General features: G+C 43.8%; 1 protein-coding gene across 2 annotated transcripts; it reads left to right on the top strand.

The window, feature by feature from the left end:
* The first annotated feature begins 372 nt into the window (after positions 1–372).
* On the top strand, positions 373–11337 carry Utp11 (UTP11 small subunit processome component). Of its 2 annotated transcripts, XM_020173664.2 has the most exons (8): positions 373–531; positions 4197–4258; positions 5728–5830; positions 6281–6394; positions 7071–7164; positions 7264–7394; positions 10256–10366; positions 11080–11337. In XM_020173664.2, exons 1-8 carry the CDS (start codon positions 469–471, stop codon positions 11161–11163), a joined length of 762 nt encoding a protein of 253 aa, XP_020029253.1. In that variant the 5' UTR covers positions 373–468; the 3' UTR covers positions 11164–11337. The 2 variants fall into 2 exon arrangements, with proteins under 2 accessions (XP_020029253.1, XP_073936628.1); XM_074080527.1 differs by lacking the exons at positions 373–531; positions 4197–4258 and adding an exon at positions 5246–5604.
* Positions 11338–17503: the final 6166 nt, after the last annotated feature.

The raw sequence follows: 17503 nt of genomic DNA, 5'->3' as shown, positions 1-17503 counted from the left end.
CACACTGCTCCTAGCTTTACGGTTTTTTTTTTTTTTTTTTTTTTTGGCTCTTATCTTTTAAATTGTACCGCGTAAATACTGCAACCGAGGCCAAGCCGCAGGTGACTGCACATGCGCACACGCCAAGCCCAGCTCAGCCGTAGGGCAGTACCAGCCACGTGTTCCCAGGTGCCAACGCGCGGCCGAGCGCGAAGGCGAGGTCTCCGGACGCGTGGATCAGCTCCGACGAATAAGAGCTAGCTTTTCGAGAGTCACGAGGCTAGATGTAGAAAACTACACCTCCCAAAAGTAGCTTGGTTGGGCCGCCTTGTCTGGATGACGCACTTCCGGAAATATGTGATTCTGATAGGCTTTTCAGCGGAAGTGGGCGGTTCCAAGCTGCGAACGGCTGGGCCTACTTCCGGCATCCGGCAGACGCTGCGGCTGAGGCAGTGCGTAACTTGCGTTGTCTTTTAAGCTTTTGCGGGTATGGCGGCGGCTTTTCGCAAGGCGGCTAAGTCCCGGCAGCGGGAACACCGAGAGAGAAGCCAGGTAGGACCGCACAGGGCCCAGGAGCTCTCTCTCGCCCCCACCCCTTGGTTTTCTCCGGAGGCCATGTCCCTGCTGAGCGAATTGGTGTTGGTAATGACGCCGGCGTTGCTGGGGCGGAGGCTGTGGGACTGGATTAGAGCGTGGCTGTTTTCTGTCATGGAAGAGCTCTGGCTGCCCCCACTTCTTGGTGCAAGATTTCAGTGGGTAATTGGGATGATGTGTCAAGTGCCTGTCCTTCTCTTAGGAAGATGAGGCCAAAGCTCAGCATCTAATGCCTGCCAGCAGGAGCTGGAACCCACATCCGTCGCTTATCTCGGCCTGCTGCGCACAGAGGTCGTGACCCAAGAGATTGGTGTTACTAATGCGGTATCATCATCATGCCTGGGGTTTGTGGTTCATGAAGAGCTGCCACATGCGTTCTGATATATGCATCACCCTGCGGTGTGGGTGCTTTCCATCCTCATTTTACAGGTGGAAAACAGGTCCAAAGAGTGATCATTTACAAAGACTAAATACAGGTAGAATGAACAGTTGTAGGACTTCTGAGGCGGATGTTTCTGTCTAGAAAGGTTGAATAGAAATAAGTGTGTATGCAGAATCAATTTATCCAGTTGTTTTCAGAAACCACATATCTGGTTCAGAAAGGCCATTGGAGATATTTGGTCCAACTTCATTTTACAGATGGGGAAGAGAGGGAAAAGGCTGTAAGTGTATGTGAAGTTGTGCAGCTGATGGAGAGTATAGAACTAAGGCCTCTTAAACACAGTTCGGTCTTTCTGCTTAGTAGCATTTATGGTGCAATTGCTGTGTTCCCAGTGGGGTACTGGAAGCCACAGTATATTTGCCATCTTGTTTGGTAGCTGTATGTGAACCTGTCTAAAATTCATCATGGCTGAAAGTATTCGACAAAGTGCAGAATGCTTTATTCTCTTTACCATTCAACTCACAAAAGGTATTTGGAAGTAGGATCTATTATTTTCTCACATTTACAGATGAGGAAATGAAAACTCAGGTAAGTACTCTGCCCAAATACATACAGCTGGAGCTGGCAAGTGGCAAAGACAGAAATCACAGCAGGTGTTTGGAATCCAGAGGCTATTGGACAATGTATAAAGATGCAGCTTTGTAAGAGAAGGTGCATAAAGAATTCCAAATGCAGAATATGTGTAGGAAGGGGAGAGAAGATGAGAGGGCATCATGACGAAACTTGTTGGACTTCAAGGGCAATTTGCCTTTGAAGGCAAAGCTATCACTTTGTTTATGTAGATGATCTCACTTTGTAGCCCAGGCTAGCCTTGAATTTGTGATCTTCCTGCCTCTGCCTCCAGAGTACTGGTATTACAGGGGAGTACTGCTGAAGCCCATTTTAAAGCTGTCACTTCTTTTATTTATTTATTTATTATTTCCTGTACCAGTGTTTGAACTAAGGGCTTCATGCCTGCTAGGCAAGCACAGTTCCACTTGAGCCAGTCTCCAACCCTAGGTTTTTTTCCCTGATGGTACTGGGGTTTGAAGTCACAGCCTCTGGCTAGCTAGTCAGGCACTTTACCACCTGAGCCATACCCCAGCAAGCCATTACTTTTTGTACATTGCAATATACTGGGCATAGCCCTACATGCTTTAAAGGATTGTCTCTCAATCCCACAGCATCCCTGTGAGGGGATTGTTATCCTCATTTTACACATAGGAATCTGGGGCTTAATGAGAATGAACAGCTGCTTGAGAGGTTGAGATTAGGAAGATCCAGTTCCAGGCTAGCCTGGACAAAAGTTAGCTTGGACAAAAGTTCTTGAGACCCCCATCTCTGGGTGTAGTGACACTACACCAGCTTTGCAGGGAAGCACAAATAGGAGAATTGTGGTGTAGGTCAGTCCAGGCATAAAGCTAGACCCAACACTAAAAGGGCTGGAGGCATGGTGGAAGTGTTAGAGCACCTACCTATGAAGCGTGAGACCCTGAGTTCAGCTCTCAGTACTGCTCCCCCGCAAAAAAAAAGAAAACCCAGAAAACATCCTACCTAAATACAGATTTAAACAGTAGAGTGTGCATGTAGATCTGGACTAGTGGTAGAGTGCCTGCTTGGCAAGTGCAAGGCCCTGAGTTCAAACCTCAGTTCCCTACCCCCAACCCTCCAAAAAAAGAAAAGTCAAGATCCTTTAGAGCAGAAGAGGATACAGTTTGGTAAGGTGTGGGAGCGCACACTGTAGCCCCAAACAGAATAGGTTCAAGTGTTAGCTTTGCCATTTGTTCTGAATTCTTGAGCATATCGTTCTCTAAACCTCATTCCCCTTTTGGAAAATTGGTGTAATTGTGTGTGTTTTACTTTTTGTAATTGTGGGGATTAAATTAGCTTGTGTAACAAACATAGCACATTGCTTTGTAACATAGTAGGTACCTAATAAATGTGTCCTATCGTGATGACTGAAGACAAAAGCATCTAGCACAGATCCCGTCATGTATTAAGCCCTCAGTTACTGCTAGCTTGTAGAAAGATAATACATGATTTAATACTTGTACCCTCAATGCTAAGTCTGTCATAAAAAGTGCTTTCTACCATACTTGTTTTTCTCCCATACTTTGTACCAAAAGTAAAATAAGAATAGTAAGCATATGCTATGCACCTGTCATGTGACATTCCCATGTGCAGGCACTGCCACTTATAGAGGTCCGTTGAATCCTTACAATAACCTTGGGGAAGGGAAGTATTCCCTGTCTCTCTCTCTCTCTCTCTCTCTCTCTCTCTCTGTCTCTCTCTCTCTTTCTTTCAGTACTACTATTCTCTCTCTTTTTTAAGGGTTTTTTTTTTTTTTGTCTCATTTTGGCGGTACTTGGGTTCAAACTCAAGGCCTCGCACTTGATAGATAGGAACTCTACCACTTGAGCCACTTTGCCAGCCCTTTTTTTGAGATAGGATCTTGCTCTTGTTGTCTGAACTGGCCTTAGATCTCAGTCCTCCTGATCTCTTCCTTGCAAGTAGCTAGTATTACAGGAGTGAGCCACCTGCATCGGTTCCAGTCCTCCCCACTTCCTTTTTTTTTTTTTTTTTTTTTTTATTGAGACAGGGTCTTGTTTTATAGCCCAGGCTGGCCTTGAACTTTTGATCCTCCTGCCTCAGCCTCTCAAGTGCTGGAATTACAGGGCAAGCACCACTGTGCTTGGCTTTACCATTTTCATTTTACAGTTAGGAAATGGCAGCACAGAGTAGTTAAGTGACTTGCTAAGGTCACAGACTATGAAGAGATAAAGCTTGGATTTGAACTTAAGTCTCTAGGCTCTAAATTTAGCTCCCTTACCACAGTTGCCTTCTATTACTATGTTTTCCCTTCATAGTATTTTATAAGCCCTTGGATTAAGTTGGGAGTAATTTTAGTACAACTGGCAACTGCTTGCTTAGTGCCGAGTCATTGTTGCTTTTCTCTGTCCTTAATAGGCCAAGAAAACGTACTATGGTGGTGCTTGTGACTGGTCTGGCGCCTGCATGCTCTCTAATCCTTGGGCAGAGCCCAGTTGGGGGTAGGGGAAGGAACACCATAGTGGGTTGGTTCCAAGGACACTCAGATTTACTGAGCACTAACTCCAGAGACTGTTGTTCCCATCAGGTATCATGTTGATTTGAACATGTGTTTGCCGAGGAAACTAAGCACTTTTTCTCTTTTGTCTTCTAGCCCGGCTTTCGAAAACACCTGGGTCTGTTGGAGAAAAAGAAAGATTATAAACTTCGGGCAGAGTAAGTCTAATCTTTCTGGTAGACATGTTGCCAAGAAAGCTTACAACATACCTGTGCTACAACTGAAGTGCCTGTGTCAACCGAGAATAATTTCCTGCCATTGATAAAATGGCCAAAGGTTTGGCAGCCTGCTGGATGACCAAACTTACTCTTTGTTTAGACAGAGCATTATTTATTTAACTAGTTATGTTATAAATCTTTTTATTATGTTGTTTCAGATCATTTTCTCTTAGTGACTGATTTGTCTTTGCCTTGGTGTTGGAACCAAAAGCTGCATCTTTATTCTTTTTCTTCAAGTATGAGATATAATCTAAAATTCCATTTGTTGAGTCTCTTACATTACTATGTGTGTGGTGTGGAATGAAGAGATGAGAAAGAGGGATTCATGAGACTGAGCGTGGGTGATAATGAACTCTGACAACATTTTATAAAAACAATTATGCCCATTCTTCTTTTTCTTAAGCACTTCACTTGCAAAATGCCTATAATTACTTGTTGACCATATTTGTCAGCTGAGGTCCTCTTAATGCTTTTGGTATAGGTCCCAGAGTTGTGGTGTTTTTTTGTTTTGTTTTGTTTTTTTGAGACAGAGTCTTGCTATGTAGTGAAGCCCAGCCTGATCTAGAATTCACCATCTTCCTGCCTCAACCTCCCCAGTGCTGCATTTATGAGATCATAGGGATTCATGCCCTGATGGTCCCAGAGTTTTTGAAGTTAATAGTAATAATTGAATGCTGTGGCTAGGACAGGCAGGGTTTACAATTTTTTATAATTTTTACATTCCTCTATTCCTCCAGCAATCTTTTGTTATACTCATTATAGAGATGAAATTGGGATATAAGGTAGTTAACTAACTTTTCCATGGCTACTTATCCAGAAGTGGTGGGGTCTAGATTTGAACCCACGCAGCGTGGCTTCAAAATCCACTGTTCTAGTTATTCCATTGTATGGTACTGTGTAGTTTCTAAATCCTATTGGTTACTTGATGCTAAAGCTTGCACCAGAACTCTAGCTAAGGAGTTTTAGTTTGCACTTCTTTTGGTATGTGCATGTAATGATGCAAGTGGCACTAAGACATACGTGGGATGGGGACAGTTAATTCCAGTTACAATTGGGGTAAGAGAGGACTATTAGATTGTTGACCCTACAGAGACACCAGTACAATTCTGTGCCAGTGGTATGTGGATCAGATCTAGTCACTGCTTTGGTTTTTTTGAGTTTCATTTTATGTGAACTTTTAGGTTGGTCTGTTTTGTTGTTTGGAGACAGGGTCTTTCTATGTAGCCCAGGCTGACCTCCAACTTGCAATTCTCCTGCCTCAGCCTTCTGAATGCAGGGGTTTACAGGTATATGCCACCATGCCTAGCTTATGTGAATTTTTACATGCATTTAAAAATTTGCTCATTGTGTATGTGTGTGTTTTGGTTTTTTCCTTTTTTAAAATAAACCTCATTTAACCTGCTTTTCAGTGACTATCATAAAAAACAAGAATTCCTCAGAGCTCTCCGGAAGAAGGCTCTTGAAAAAAATCCAGATGAATTCTACTATAAAATGACTCGGGTTAAGCTCCAGGTGGGTGTAAAACGGATCAGTCATAGTTTAGAGCCTCAGAAAGGATCCTTAGCTTTAAATTTAGCCCTTTTACAGTTGGTTCAGGTGCTCTTGGTCAGTGTCTAAGGCAAACCTGCCCTTTCTTGAGCAGCATGCATTGCTACTTCTTTGTCAGAGTTATCTTATGCCTGGAGTTTTCTAAGAACAGATGACTGGAGGTGCTACATTGAATATACACCTTGGAGGCCTGGTGCCTTGGATTACTGTTAGCATGCAGCATTTGATTATTTTTTGTTTTTGGTTGGACTGGGGTTTGAACTCAGGGCTTCGCTCTTCCAAAACAGGTGCTCTACTACTTGAACCCCACCTCCAGTCCACAGCATTTGGTTTATTATAACCATAAACTATACCGATAATTTATTAATGATCATATTTTTAATAGGGAATGTATCTTTTAAATTTGGATTTTAGGATGGTGTTCATCTCATTAAGGAAACTAAAGAAGAAGTAACTCCAGAACAGCTAAAACTTATGAGAACTCAGGATGTCAAATATATAGAAATGAAAAGGGTTGCAGAAGCTAAGGTAATAATTAACTCTGTTCTGATGTATTTTTGTTGGTTGAGAAAGGAAACAAATCCATTAATCTCAATTATCAGTTATTCTGATATTTTCAGTCGTACGTTATGGTTGATTGTGGTAATGATTTAGAAGTATAGTAAACATGGTGGAATAGAGTTCAAATTTGAAAATGAGAAAGATAGTAGGTTAAATTTTGGCTCTGTCATTTACTAGCCCCATGGCTATGGATAAACTAACCTCTTTGAGGCTGTTTGCTCATTTCTGTCTTATAGGATCGTTGTAAAGACTTGAGTTTTGTGGATTGCCTAGCCTAGTACTTGCCATGTAGTTGGTGCTTGGTAAATTTTAGTGGTCTTCTCATTTAGAAGGATGAAATGAATTCTTTGCTGACGAGTGATAATGATGTGAAATTTCTTTGGTTTTTTTTTTTTTTTTGTGGTACTGGGTCTTGAACTCAGGGCCTACACTTTGAGCCACTCCACCAGCCCTTTTTTGTGATGGGTATTTTCGAGATAGGGTCTTGTAAACTATTTGCCAGGCTGGCTTTGAACCATGATCCTCCTGATCTCTGCCTCCTGAATAGCTAGGATTACAGGCGTAAGCCACCAGTGTGCAGCTTATTTATTTCTGAGACTCCAGAAGAACCCAATTTAAAGTGAGACCATATTCTGTATTCTAGAAAATTGAAAGACTAAAATCAGAGCTCCATCTGCTGGATTTCCAGGGGAAGCAACAGAATAAGCATGTATTCTTTTTTGACACCAAAAAGGAAGGTAGGAAATGTGTGAAGGTTTCTGGGACAGTCTGTCATATCATCTGTGTTGTTTGGTTTTAGAGACAAACAGTGCCTAAAGAATTGTCTTGCATTTTAGTTGAACAGTTTGATATTGCCACTCACCTGCAAACGGCCCCAGAACTAGTCGACAGAGTCTTTAATAGACCCAGGATAGAGACCTTGCAGAAGGAAAAGGTGAAAGGAGTCACCCATCAGACTCGACTTAAGGTAATTTTCTCCATTGTTACTCGGATGGGAGTTTGGCAGAATCTTGGGTCCTTTTTTTTCACTGCTGCATTTAATATAATTATTTGTAGAAAACTAGAGTTCCTGTAGCACAGTGGAAGGAGGATTTGATAATGGGGGTGGAAGTGGGAGTGGGTTCCTTGGTTTCTCAAATTGTAGTAAGTGTAAGCATAGTGGTCAAAAAATTGAGTTCAGGGTTTGAATCCTAGCCTGAACCCCGTGCTTTGTGTTTTTAGTGCTTGTAACCTTCATTAGCATTTTTAAAATGCAGAGTAAAAAGGGAACAGTGAAGATTAAGGGGTGTGGTCCATAGTGCTTTGATATTGAAGCTTCAGCAATGAATACAAGTATTAAAAGGTCTTTCATATTATGCATTTGTAACCAGAATTTTGTGTTGACTTGTTCTTATGGTGCTGTTCATCATTGTAACTGGGTTATGGAGAAGATATGCTTTTCCTTAAAGCCTTCTGGAGTTGAACTCTCACTTCTGACTGATTCATTTAAAAAAAAAAAAAAAGAAAGAAAAAAAAGAAAATGCTGTCAATGTGTTTCAAGCAGACAGCTGTTCTGTTTTGATTTGAATCATTTACACTGCATCAGTTTTGCTTCCAATGTTTAATTTCACAGCAGTTTTCTGTAGCTCAGAGGCAGCTAAACTTGTGTTAGTATTATAAATACCCCTAATTAGTTTGACTATATTGGGTAATCCCATAAATTTGACAGTCTGTGCAATAAAGTGAAAACAAAAGCTGTCTGAAACCACTGCTGTGAGACTATGCTAGAATCAGTGAATTGTTGAAGTCTGAGGCCCAGTAATATTTCCCTTTATGTAGATAACACTTCCAGCTGAGGAGCAGGCTTACTAGTGTTCTTGTGATAACCCTGTTTGTCAATTAGTTGTATTTTCAACTAGCTGTGTTGTTGACACTTCTCTAGTTACTATATTAGTCCCTAAAGAGATTAGTATTTCAAACTCCTGTGTAGAATAGTTCGCCATCATAGTTCTTAGGAAGAACTATGAGAAGGTTGAGAAGGTTTTGATCTTGGCGTTTTTGTATAGTGATGATGTTTCATACAATTGTTTTTGTGTAAAGCAAGATTATTTTTCTTAAGAGACTGCTGGTGGGTGGATTGCAAGTCTGTAACTTGGAAGGGGTAAACAATCCATGATTGGGCTTTATTTTATTAAAATTTTTTTTCATGAATGGGTTTTAGAAGGTCTGTGAAAAAGATTTGTGAACACACACCGAAATTCTGTGCAAGTATGTGCATACGGGTTGAACATTCTTAATCCAAAATGCCAAAATGTGAAATGCTCTAAAATTGGAAACTTTTTGGATACCAAAGTGATGCCACAAGTGGAAAATTCCATACCTGATTTCATGTGATGGGTTACCGTCAAAACACAGGCATACTGAAAATATGTGTAAAATTATCTTCAGACTGTATATAAGCAATATATAAAATATAAATGAATTTTTATTTATTTATTTATTTATTTATTTATTTGGCAGTACTGAGGTTTGACAAAGGACAGTGTTTTTTTGTTTGTTTTTTTGTTTTGCGGTACTGGAGTTTGAACTAATGGCCTCCTGCTTGCCAGGCAGGTGCTGTACCTTTTGAGCCACACCTCCAGCCTTTCTTGCTCAGGTTATTTTGGAGTTGGGTCTTGCTTTTTGCCCAGACTGGCCTGTACTGTGATCCTCCTGTTTTAAGCTTCCTGCTGTAGCTGGAATGAGAGGCGTGCTGTACCACATCTAGCTTTTCTCCATTGAGATGGGGGTCTCAAAAACTCTTTTTCTGAGAGTGGCCCAGATCCTCCCAATCTTAGCCTCCCCCATAGCTTGGGATGTCAGCCGCACACCACGGTGCCCAGGTATTGGTTGAGATTGGGTTGGCTGGGGTGGGGGGGTGGGGGGGGTGGGGGAGGTGAGGGGGGGGTGTCTCTGAAGTTTTTGCCTAGGCTGGCCTTGAACTGCAGTCTTCAGTTTACGCAGCCTCCCAAGTAGTTACGATTACAGACATGAGCCACTAGCACCCAGCCTTAAATGAATTTTGTATGTAGACTTGAGTCTCATTCCCAAGATACGTCATTATGTACATGCAAATATTCTAAAACCCCTCAAAATTGGAAATGCAGAACACTTTTTGTCCCAGTTATTTCAGATAAGGGAAACTCAAGCTGTATGTTATCTCAAGAAAGAACCCAAAGTTTTTGTCAATTTCTGAGAGGTTTATGCTTTCCCAAAAGTTAAGGACCCAGGTGGGGTCCTTAACTCCTCTCAGAGGAGTCATTAACAGTGAGTATTCTCAGGTCAGCCCCTGTGAAAAATCTTTTTGTTGTTTGAGTTCTCAGATTCTCAGACCCTGTCCCACTGCCTGTGGCCCTTTTGTTGCTCTCTGTTCACTTTGTGTAGAATTTCCAGTACAGTCCATTGTTGACATCATCTCAGGGAATTTGGGTACTCAAACAGAGGTCGAAGCAGCTTAGCTTGGCAGTAGAAAAATTCTTGGAATCTGTGGGCCCAGGACAGTCCTGACTCTTTTCCAGGTGACCCATGTGTCCCTGGGCCAGTTATTTTTCTTCTCTGGGCCTCATTCTGCATTTGTAAAATAACAGATTTCAGTAAGGTAGTTTCCAGGTTCCTTTCAGCTCTAGATGTGATGTTCCTAAAGCTGACAACTTCATAGTAATCGTATTGTGTTGATTCTGGAGTAAGGCGATAGTTGATGAAATAATTTATTTATTGGGCTCCGTTTATACATTTAGACTTAAGTGTCTTAACCAGTTTCTTATTGTTTGCCTTGTTAATTATTTTATTGAAAATATATGTGTTCTATAGCGAATCGCTAAAGAAAGGCAAAAGCAATATAACTGCTTGACACAGCGGATTGAACGGGAGAAGAAATTGTTCATTATTGCACAGAAAATTCAAACACGCAAAGATCTTCTGGTGAGTAGAGAGAGCCTTAGGCTTCTCTGCTTTTTTCTTGTAAAGGTTTTAACTAAGACTGGATTTCAGCTGTGTGTAAATCAACCCCACTGAAAATGTCTGCTCCTCAGGGGCAATGGTTTGAGCCAGTGTCTATTGCTCTGACAGTGTTGAAATGTTCCTTGATTAAGAAGGTAATAAGGGGGTTATTAGTCAGTGCCTTGGAACAGCAAAGGGTAGGATCGGGTAGCATATGAACTTTATAGCTTATGAGCAGCTCCCGTAACATTTAAACAGGTTAACAAAACAGTGCATGTCACTCACTGGTGTTTAAAAATAGACAACATTGTGTAGTTAAATAGCAGCACTAAGGAATAGAAGATGCCTCTTTCATATTATTATCATTTCTCTAAATGTCAAATTCTTTAGCCTTGCAGATCATTTAGGTCAGCCTTTCTCAACTGGGGTTCCGTGAGAGAATTAAAATTACAGTTTTAAATATAACAATTATTTGAGCACTTCTCTCAATTCTCCCAAGAACTGTACACAGCTAGTACCATTCTTGATGCCCAGGGGAAAGGCTAACTCATTGCATACAGTGGATGCCTATGGGCAGTAGGGCTGTCTCTTCTGAACTTTGTGAAGAGCTGTATTTCTTTTAGGCAGCTTATTAACCTTCCTGTTTTACAAAGCCCTTTCATTCTGTTTACTGGGAATCTTTTCTACTCTTACAGGATAAAACTCAGAGGGTGAAGGTGAAGAAAGAAACAGTTAACTCCCCAGCTATTTACAAATTTCAGCATCGTCGAAAACGTTGAAGTGTTACAGATAAACCCTATCATTCTACATTGAAATAAGTTTTTTTTCTTTTTTGGTAATTATTTCAAATTTCATTAGTCCAAATGGCATGATTTTCCTGTTTATAATCATGATTGTTGATCTGATATTTGATGCCTTTCTGTAAACAACATTAAAATCCCTTCCTCCATGTCTTTGTTTTTTGATTGTGAAATCAATCTTATTTTTATATACAGTACTTAAATTTTTTTCGTTATGAAAGTTATACTAATCTCATTACAACAAAGTAGAAAATAGATGAATTCATTCCTAATCCCAATACTTATTCAAAAGCAACAAATTTATTGCATACGAGGAACTAGAGCTATGGAGCTGAGCATTGTGGTTTATTTCCTCCATTTTGTAAAGTTATGAACCAGTTTTTTTCTATATTTTTGTATTTTATAGTTGTAATTATAGTAAATTTTATATCTAATTTTTAATTAAATTATCAGCTCTTTTCCATTTTGTTATATCACTGACTTTTTGAAAAGTAATATATGCTCATAGTAAAAATAAAAGAAATTGTTTATAATGATTGTCTAATATTTTGCCCAGCAGGTAGACTGATTTTATCCTCATTGATTGTTTTGTTTATCCACGTAGCTTTATAAGTTTTCCAAGCATAATTTTTTTCCTCTTACATTTAGATCTGGAGCTAGAAACCCTTAGAATTTACATTCACACAGGGGCACCAGTTCTTTATCAATGAAGCTCACATCAGAGTAGAATAGAGCTGACTCTGTTCCTGCCCCCTTGCACTCCTGGCGAACTGATTCCAAGCCTATAAATGGCATCACCTGAGAATACAGACCCCAGGCTGTGTGGGGCACCTTCCTTCTTTTCTTCCCAGGGTCCCACCCTTCCCTTCCTTGCCCATATATAGGGATGGTAGGCCAAGACCAGTCAGGACAGGATTGAACATGCTTAGAGTGAGTGTGGGAGAACAAGGGAACAGGGTTCTGGGAGGCTTGCTCACACCTCACCCCCTGGAGGAGTAAAAGGTATGCATGGATTTGAATTTTTTTTTTTAATTAGTGTCAATTTTTAATATAAGTGCCCATGACTGTTAGGTTCCTGTACAAAACCTAGAATGAAAGACTATTTCCTCAGTGTACACAGTGTGGTTTAAACCAGGGAGCCCTGAGAACAAGAAGGGCCAGGGGAACTGAAGTTAGCAGCTTTTGTCTTCGGGAAGGAAGCACTGTCAGTCTGTGAACTCCCTTCTGGGAAGATTCTGTGTTCAATCAGTGCTAATCTTTGAGTCCCAGATCCATCATAGGCCTGTTGGACAGCCCAGGAGGTACTAGCCAGAGTGAGAGAATTTCCTATGAAAGAAATCTCATAGAATTGTCTTATATCTGAGGAGTGAACAGAGTAAGCAGGGATCTGTTCCTGGGATCAGCAGTTAGGTGTTGCTGCTCTACCCCTTGCCACTACTTGGTAGGAAGGTGGGGGAGGATAGGGTGTATACCTGAATGCCTTCTCGTGAAGTGTACACCCACACAAAGGTACACAACTTCATAGACTTTTATGTTAACAGATGCACAAGACATATACAAACCCTTATAACTTGGGGTTTGTAAACAGGTATAGGCACACCTACACATCTGGCATATAGACATAAACGGAGGTGCTTGAAGGGGCATGTACACAAGCCAAAAACAATGGAAAGTCCATCTTACTGGAGTACTGGAAGTTCCAGGCTGGAGGTAATCAGAAGTAAGGGAGTAATGCTACATGTCCTAGATTTCTGTGATGCTGAGGGCTGTCTAGAGGCCCAAGGATTCTAAGAGAAGTGATTGGTTCCAGCCTCATGGGTTCTGAGAATAGACCAGAGCTTTGATGCTTTGGTGCTGGTGGGACCAGACCTCTAGCTCACTGGGAGTGGGGAGAAAGTTATTTCCTTAGTGCCTACATCCCTGGGCTCGGGTTGGCTTGGGCTGTTTATGGCATATCACTCTGGCTGCTCCAAGGGACTGTGGAGGTGGAGAGCTTTTCTGTGAGTCAGTACTTTGGTTCAAGTCTCTTGCATAAAAACCAAGTCTCCAAAGCAGTAGTTGTGTGAGCCCTCTTGGAACCTCTGGGTCTGTGCAAGATAATAAGTCTAGCTCAGTGTTTACTTCATTACTACATCTTAGGGACTTTTGGACCAAAGCAGGAGAGTGCTAAGCTCTCACTTTGTTCTTGAATAAAAGAATCTGATTTTCTGTGCTTAGAAGGAACTGGTTTCTGGTGACAGGGTGGGAAAGGGCCCAGCAGGTGGAGCTGCTGCCCCTTTACTGGGCTGGTTCTCAGGAGCTGGTGTTCACCCACTGTCGCACACTTTGCCCTGTCTGAAGCTTTGTATACCCGGTAGGTGCTTAGTACGGATTTGTTCATTTTATTTTTATTTTGCAGTACTGAAGCTTGAACTCAGGGCCTTTGCCTTGAGCCACTCTGCCAGCCCTATTTCTGTGAAGGGTTTTTTGAGATAGGGTCTTGTGAACTATTTGCCTGGGCTGGCTTCAAAACACAATTCTCCTGATGTCTGCCTCCTGAGTAGCTAGGATTACAGGTGTGAGCCACTGGCACCCCTGGGATTTGTTTATTTTTAACAGTACTGGGGGTTGAACTCAGGACCTCCTGCTTGATAGGCAGATGCTCTACCACTTGAGCCACAACTCTAGCCCTTTTTTTGGCATTAATTACTTTTCAGATAGGGTCTCACTTTTTTTGTTCAGGACCAGCCTCCCTTCCACCATGGCTGGGATGATGGTGCATGCTACCATTCAGGCATATTTATCAAGATGGGGTATTGCTAACTTTTTTGCCCTGGCTGGCCTGCAATCAGAATCCTTCCAATCTCCATCTCCAGAGTAACTGGGATTATAGATGTGAGCCACCGCACCCAGCTCAAATTTGTTTATTGAATTTAGTGCTATAGGGGAGAGTCCCCATGAAAAAAAGACTTTCTTCTTCTTAAGCTTGAGATTATTCCCTTCTATTTCTGGTGAGGACCTTACAGAGAGCATTGGGCTCTTGTCACAGAGCTTCAGATTTCCCACAGGTGATTCCACTAAGACATGGTAGGGGTCTCCCTTTGCACAGTTTGGGGGGTTGGTCTGTGACTTGCTCTCTCCCCTTGCTGCTGGCTGTGGGTCACTGAACAATTAGAGCTGCACATCCTCCAGCAGGGAAGGCAGCCAACAGATGCAGTCTGCTCCGCCTGCCTGTGGAGGCCGGTGAGGCCAGGGCCTGTTGGGACTTGAAACAGTGAGGCAAGTGGGTGTGTGGTGCTGGGCTCCTTCCTCCTCAAGCCCTCAGCCTGCCAGTTCCTGGAGCCTCATGTATAGGGCGTTGGGGAAAGGCAAGCCGAACCTTGGGTGGGAGTCCTGGCTCAAAGCCACAGGCCAGTGGAGGAATCGGGGGTGGACCTGAAATCCCGTCTTGAGACTGAGCCGACAGGTTTCTTGGGCTTGTGCAGCTGCCTTCTGGGGTCAAAAGGTACACTCTCTCTTGCCAGCCAGGTCATGGGGCCCTCCCTGCTGGCGGGGCTCCCATGGGCTGCTGGATCTATGCAGGGTGTGCAAGGAAGGGTGAAAGCGGCTGTGAAACAAGAAAAGGCAGAGCTGTTCTTAGTCCATGGCTGAGGATGTAGCTCATGGTTAGAATGCTTACCTAGCACATGCAAGGCCCTGGGTTCCTTCCTCAGCACTGCCAAAAAAAAAAAAAAAAGTGCACCTAAGTCCTCTGCTGAGACTTAAGAGACTAGAAGTCATACAGTTCATGCTTCTTGTTTTCCCTTAAACTGCCCTGGTCAGAGGAAAAACATATTCTCTTGCTTCCTTATACTCCCTTTATAAAGAATGTCCCTGCTCCCTCTCTCCCTGCTCCGTCAGCATGGCATTTGGTAATCCTGTCCCAGCTGTGTTAGCTCTCCCTGTCCACCTTGTCCATTGCAATTGATGGCCCTAGTTAGTAATAGCAATGGTTATTTCTTCTCATGAGGAGCACACTTGTATTAGGAAGTTGTACAGTTGGAGCTCTCTATTCCTGTGGGGTGGTCCAGAACAGAGCCAAGGGCCTAGCAACTTGCAGCAGGAGGATGCTATGTTTGGGGGTAGAAAGGTGGGAAGGAAATCCTTTCCTGTACCCCCATCTTCCTCTCTTCAACACCCCACCTCTGTCATCTGTCACTTGATGACCATGCTCAGATCATAGGTGTTAATGAAGCTGTGGTGCCCAGAGGCAGCTGGGCAGCAACCCCTCCCCCTCTCCGCACTGCATCCTGAGCCAGCCTGACTCATTTACAGCTTTTTCCTAGTTACCCCCAAAAACTTCTCTCTGAGGTGACAAATATGGGGGTTGGTTTCAGGTTTCATGTTTTCACATTACTGAGTGGAAAAAAAAAAAAACACCTTTCCAAACCAAAAAACCAGCTTCTACAGCAGAAAAAAACTTGTCCTGAGAGCCTTGAAAATTTCCCCAGCTTCTCTCCTCATCTGGTCAGAGACACTGGGACCAGAAACTAGGGGGTTAAGAGGAAGGGGCTGCATCCAGGCTGTGGTAGGGATAGGCCCTTTGGAGGTGGTGGCTTCTACCTTCCTGCTTCCAGGCTCAAGAGCCTGTGGTCTCCAGTGCCCACACATGGGACACACAGCATGCACAGCATGGGACAGCTCAGGATGGGGAGAGAACAGAGCAGGAAGGGACCATCTCTTCCCTAGCTAATTTGATCCCAGGAGGTCTGGGACAAGTGTTCCTCAGAGAGGGCTCTTTAGGTGGAGTGGTAGGTAGGAAAATAGTGTCCATCTGGTACACGGAGGCTGTGTGTGTGGATGCCACCTCCCCTCCTGTTACCGGCTGGTAGCATTATAAGCCACCCCCCACCAGGGGCAGATGGCCTCTATGGCAGATGGAGACTAGGCCAGCAATGGCTGGATGGGCTTCCCAGTGTCAGCCTGGCTTCTCTGGCTAATCAGGCAACCAGAGGGGCAGTGACAGGGATGTGTGTGTGTGTAGGAGGCAAAGTCCTGGCCTTGTTAGGCTGTTCTGGGAAAGAAGTAAAGAGACCCCAGATGGAGCCAGTGATCTTGGGGTCACATTTAAGTTTGCCAAGTATAGGTGGAAAGTGTTCAGGGCCCTAACACTGCCCCCCTGCCTGGGCTCCTGATGCCATCCTGGTTAGTTCTCCAGTGAAGGGGGTAGTCCCCAGAGTGGTAGGAGATTCTCCTGGAACTGGAGCCTGCTCCTTTACATCCAGAGCCCTCCCCAGGTCCCCAGAGCTGTGGCCTGGGCAGCAGCTCCTCCCAGAGGACATGCTGGTTTATTATGCACTCCTGCTCCCTCACTGCTCCGGCAGGCAGCGGCCTTCATTAGCGGAGGAGCTGGGGTCTGTTTTGGCTGCCTCATCAGCATCAGTGAACTGCGTCCCTGCGAGATTTGATACAATTTAATTAACCTAATTAAAAGCTCTGATTGCAGAGATGATTGGGGTAGCGCCAGCAGCGACTGCATATTTATAATGAGCTGCAAGGTGTGGGACCGCAGCCAAACGCCACGCATCTTAATGAGCGGGAGCCGGGAGCCAGGGAGCGGGAGAGAGAACGTTTATTTTTGGCAACAATGCCCAGTTCCTCCCTGCCAGGGAGTCAGAGACCCAGGGAGCAGAGACGGACCTGCCGACCACACTCTTCTGCACCAGGTGGAAGCAGCAATGTGTGCTTTCCATGCATTCTTGGACCTTTGGACCCCCAAAGGCACACCATACCCATGTCTGTTTGCAGAGTAGGGGGCCGGGACCTCAGCAATGCACTTTTTCTGCCTCTCTCCATCTCTGGCAGCCAGGGGCTGCCTTTGGAACCATGAATCTGCCTGCCTGAGGGCACAGCACCCAGCAGAACCATCTTACTTGCAGGCTTTGGGAATTCTGAGCTCTTCTGTCAAACTTGCACAAGAAAAGTCAGAGGCTGACAGAACTGAGGCCCAGAGGTTGGGTGGGAGTCAGAATAGGCAGCCAAATGCCAAGAGTTCTAGGTGATGATCCTGGGCCTGCAGGCAGGGGATCAGCAGAGATGAACTCTCTGCTCATTCTAGAAGCTGGGGTCCTGCATGTCTACCTCCTGGCTCCCTCCTGAGGACCCTGCCCAGAGAGGGCCAGCACTCTTGGACTCCTCTCCTCTTCCACTGCCTCTGTCTGGGGAATCTTGGTTTGTCTGACTCAGCGCTTCCGCTGTAAATCACATCTAATAATAACAGTGAGAGCTAAGGCAGAGAAGCTGTGGGTGAAGAGGGCACCGGTGCTGCCCGGGTGTCAAGGGGGACAGGGGTCTCAGGGAT

The sequence above is a fragment of the Castor canadensis genome, chromosome 7 (genome assembly GCF_047511655.1).
Source record: "Castor canadensis chromosome 7, mCasCan1.hap1v2, whole genome shotgun sequence".
NCBI classification, from domain to species: Eukaryota; Metazoa; Chordata; class Mammalia; order Rodentia; family Castoridae; genus Castor; species Castor canadensis.
This window is presented reverse-complemented; position numbering and strand designations above follow the sequence as displayed.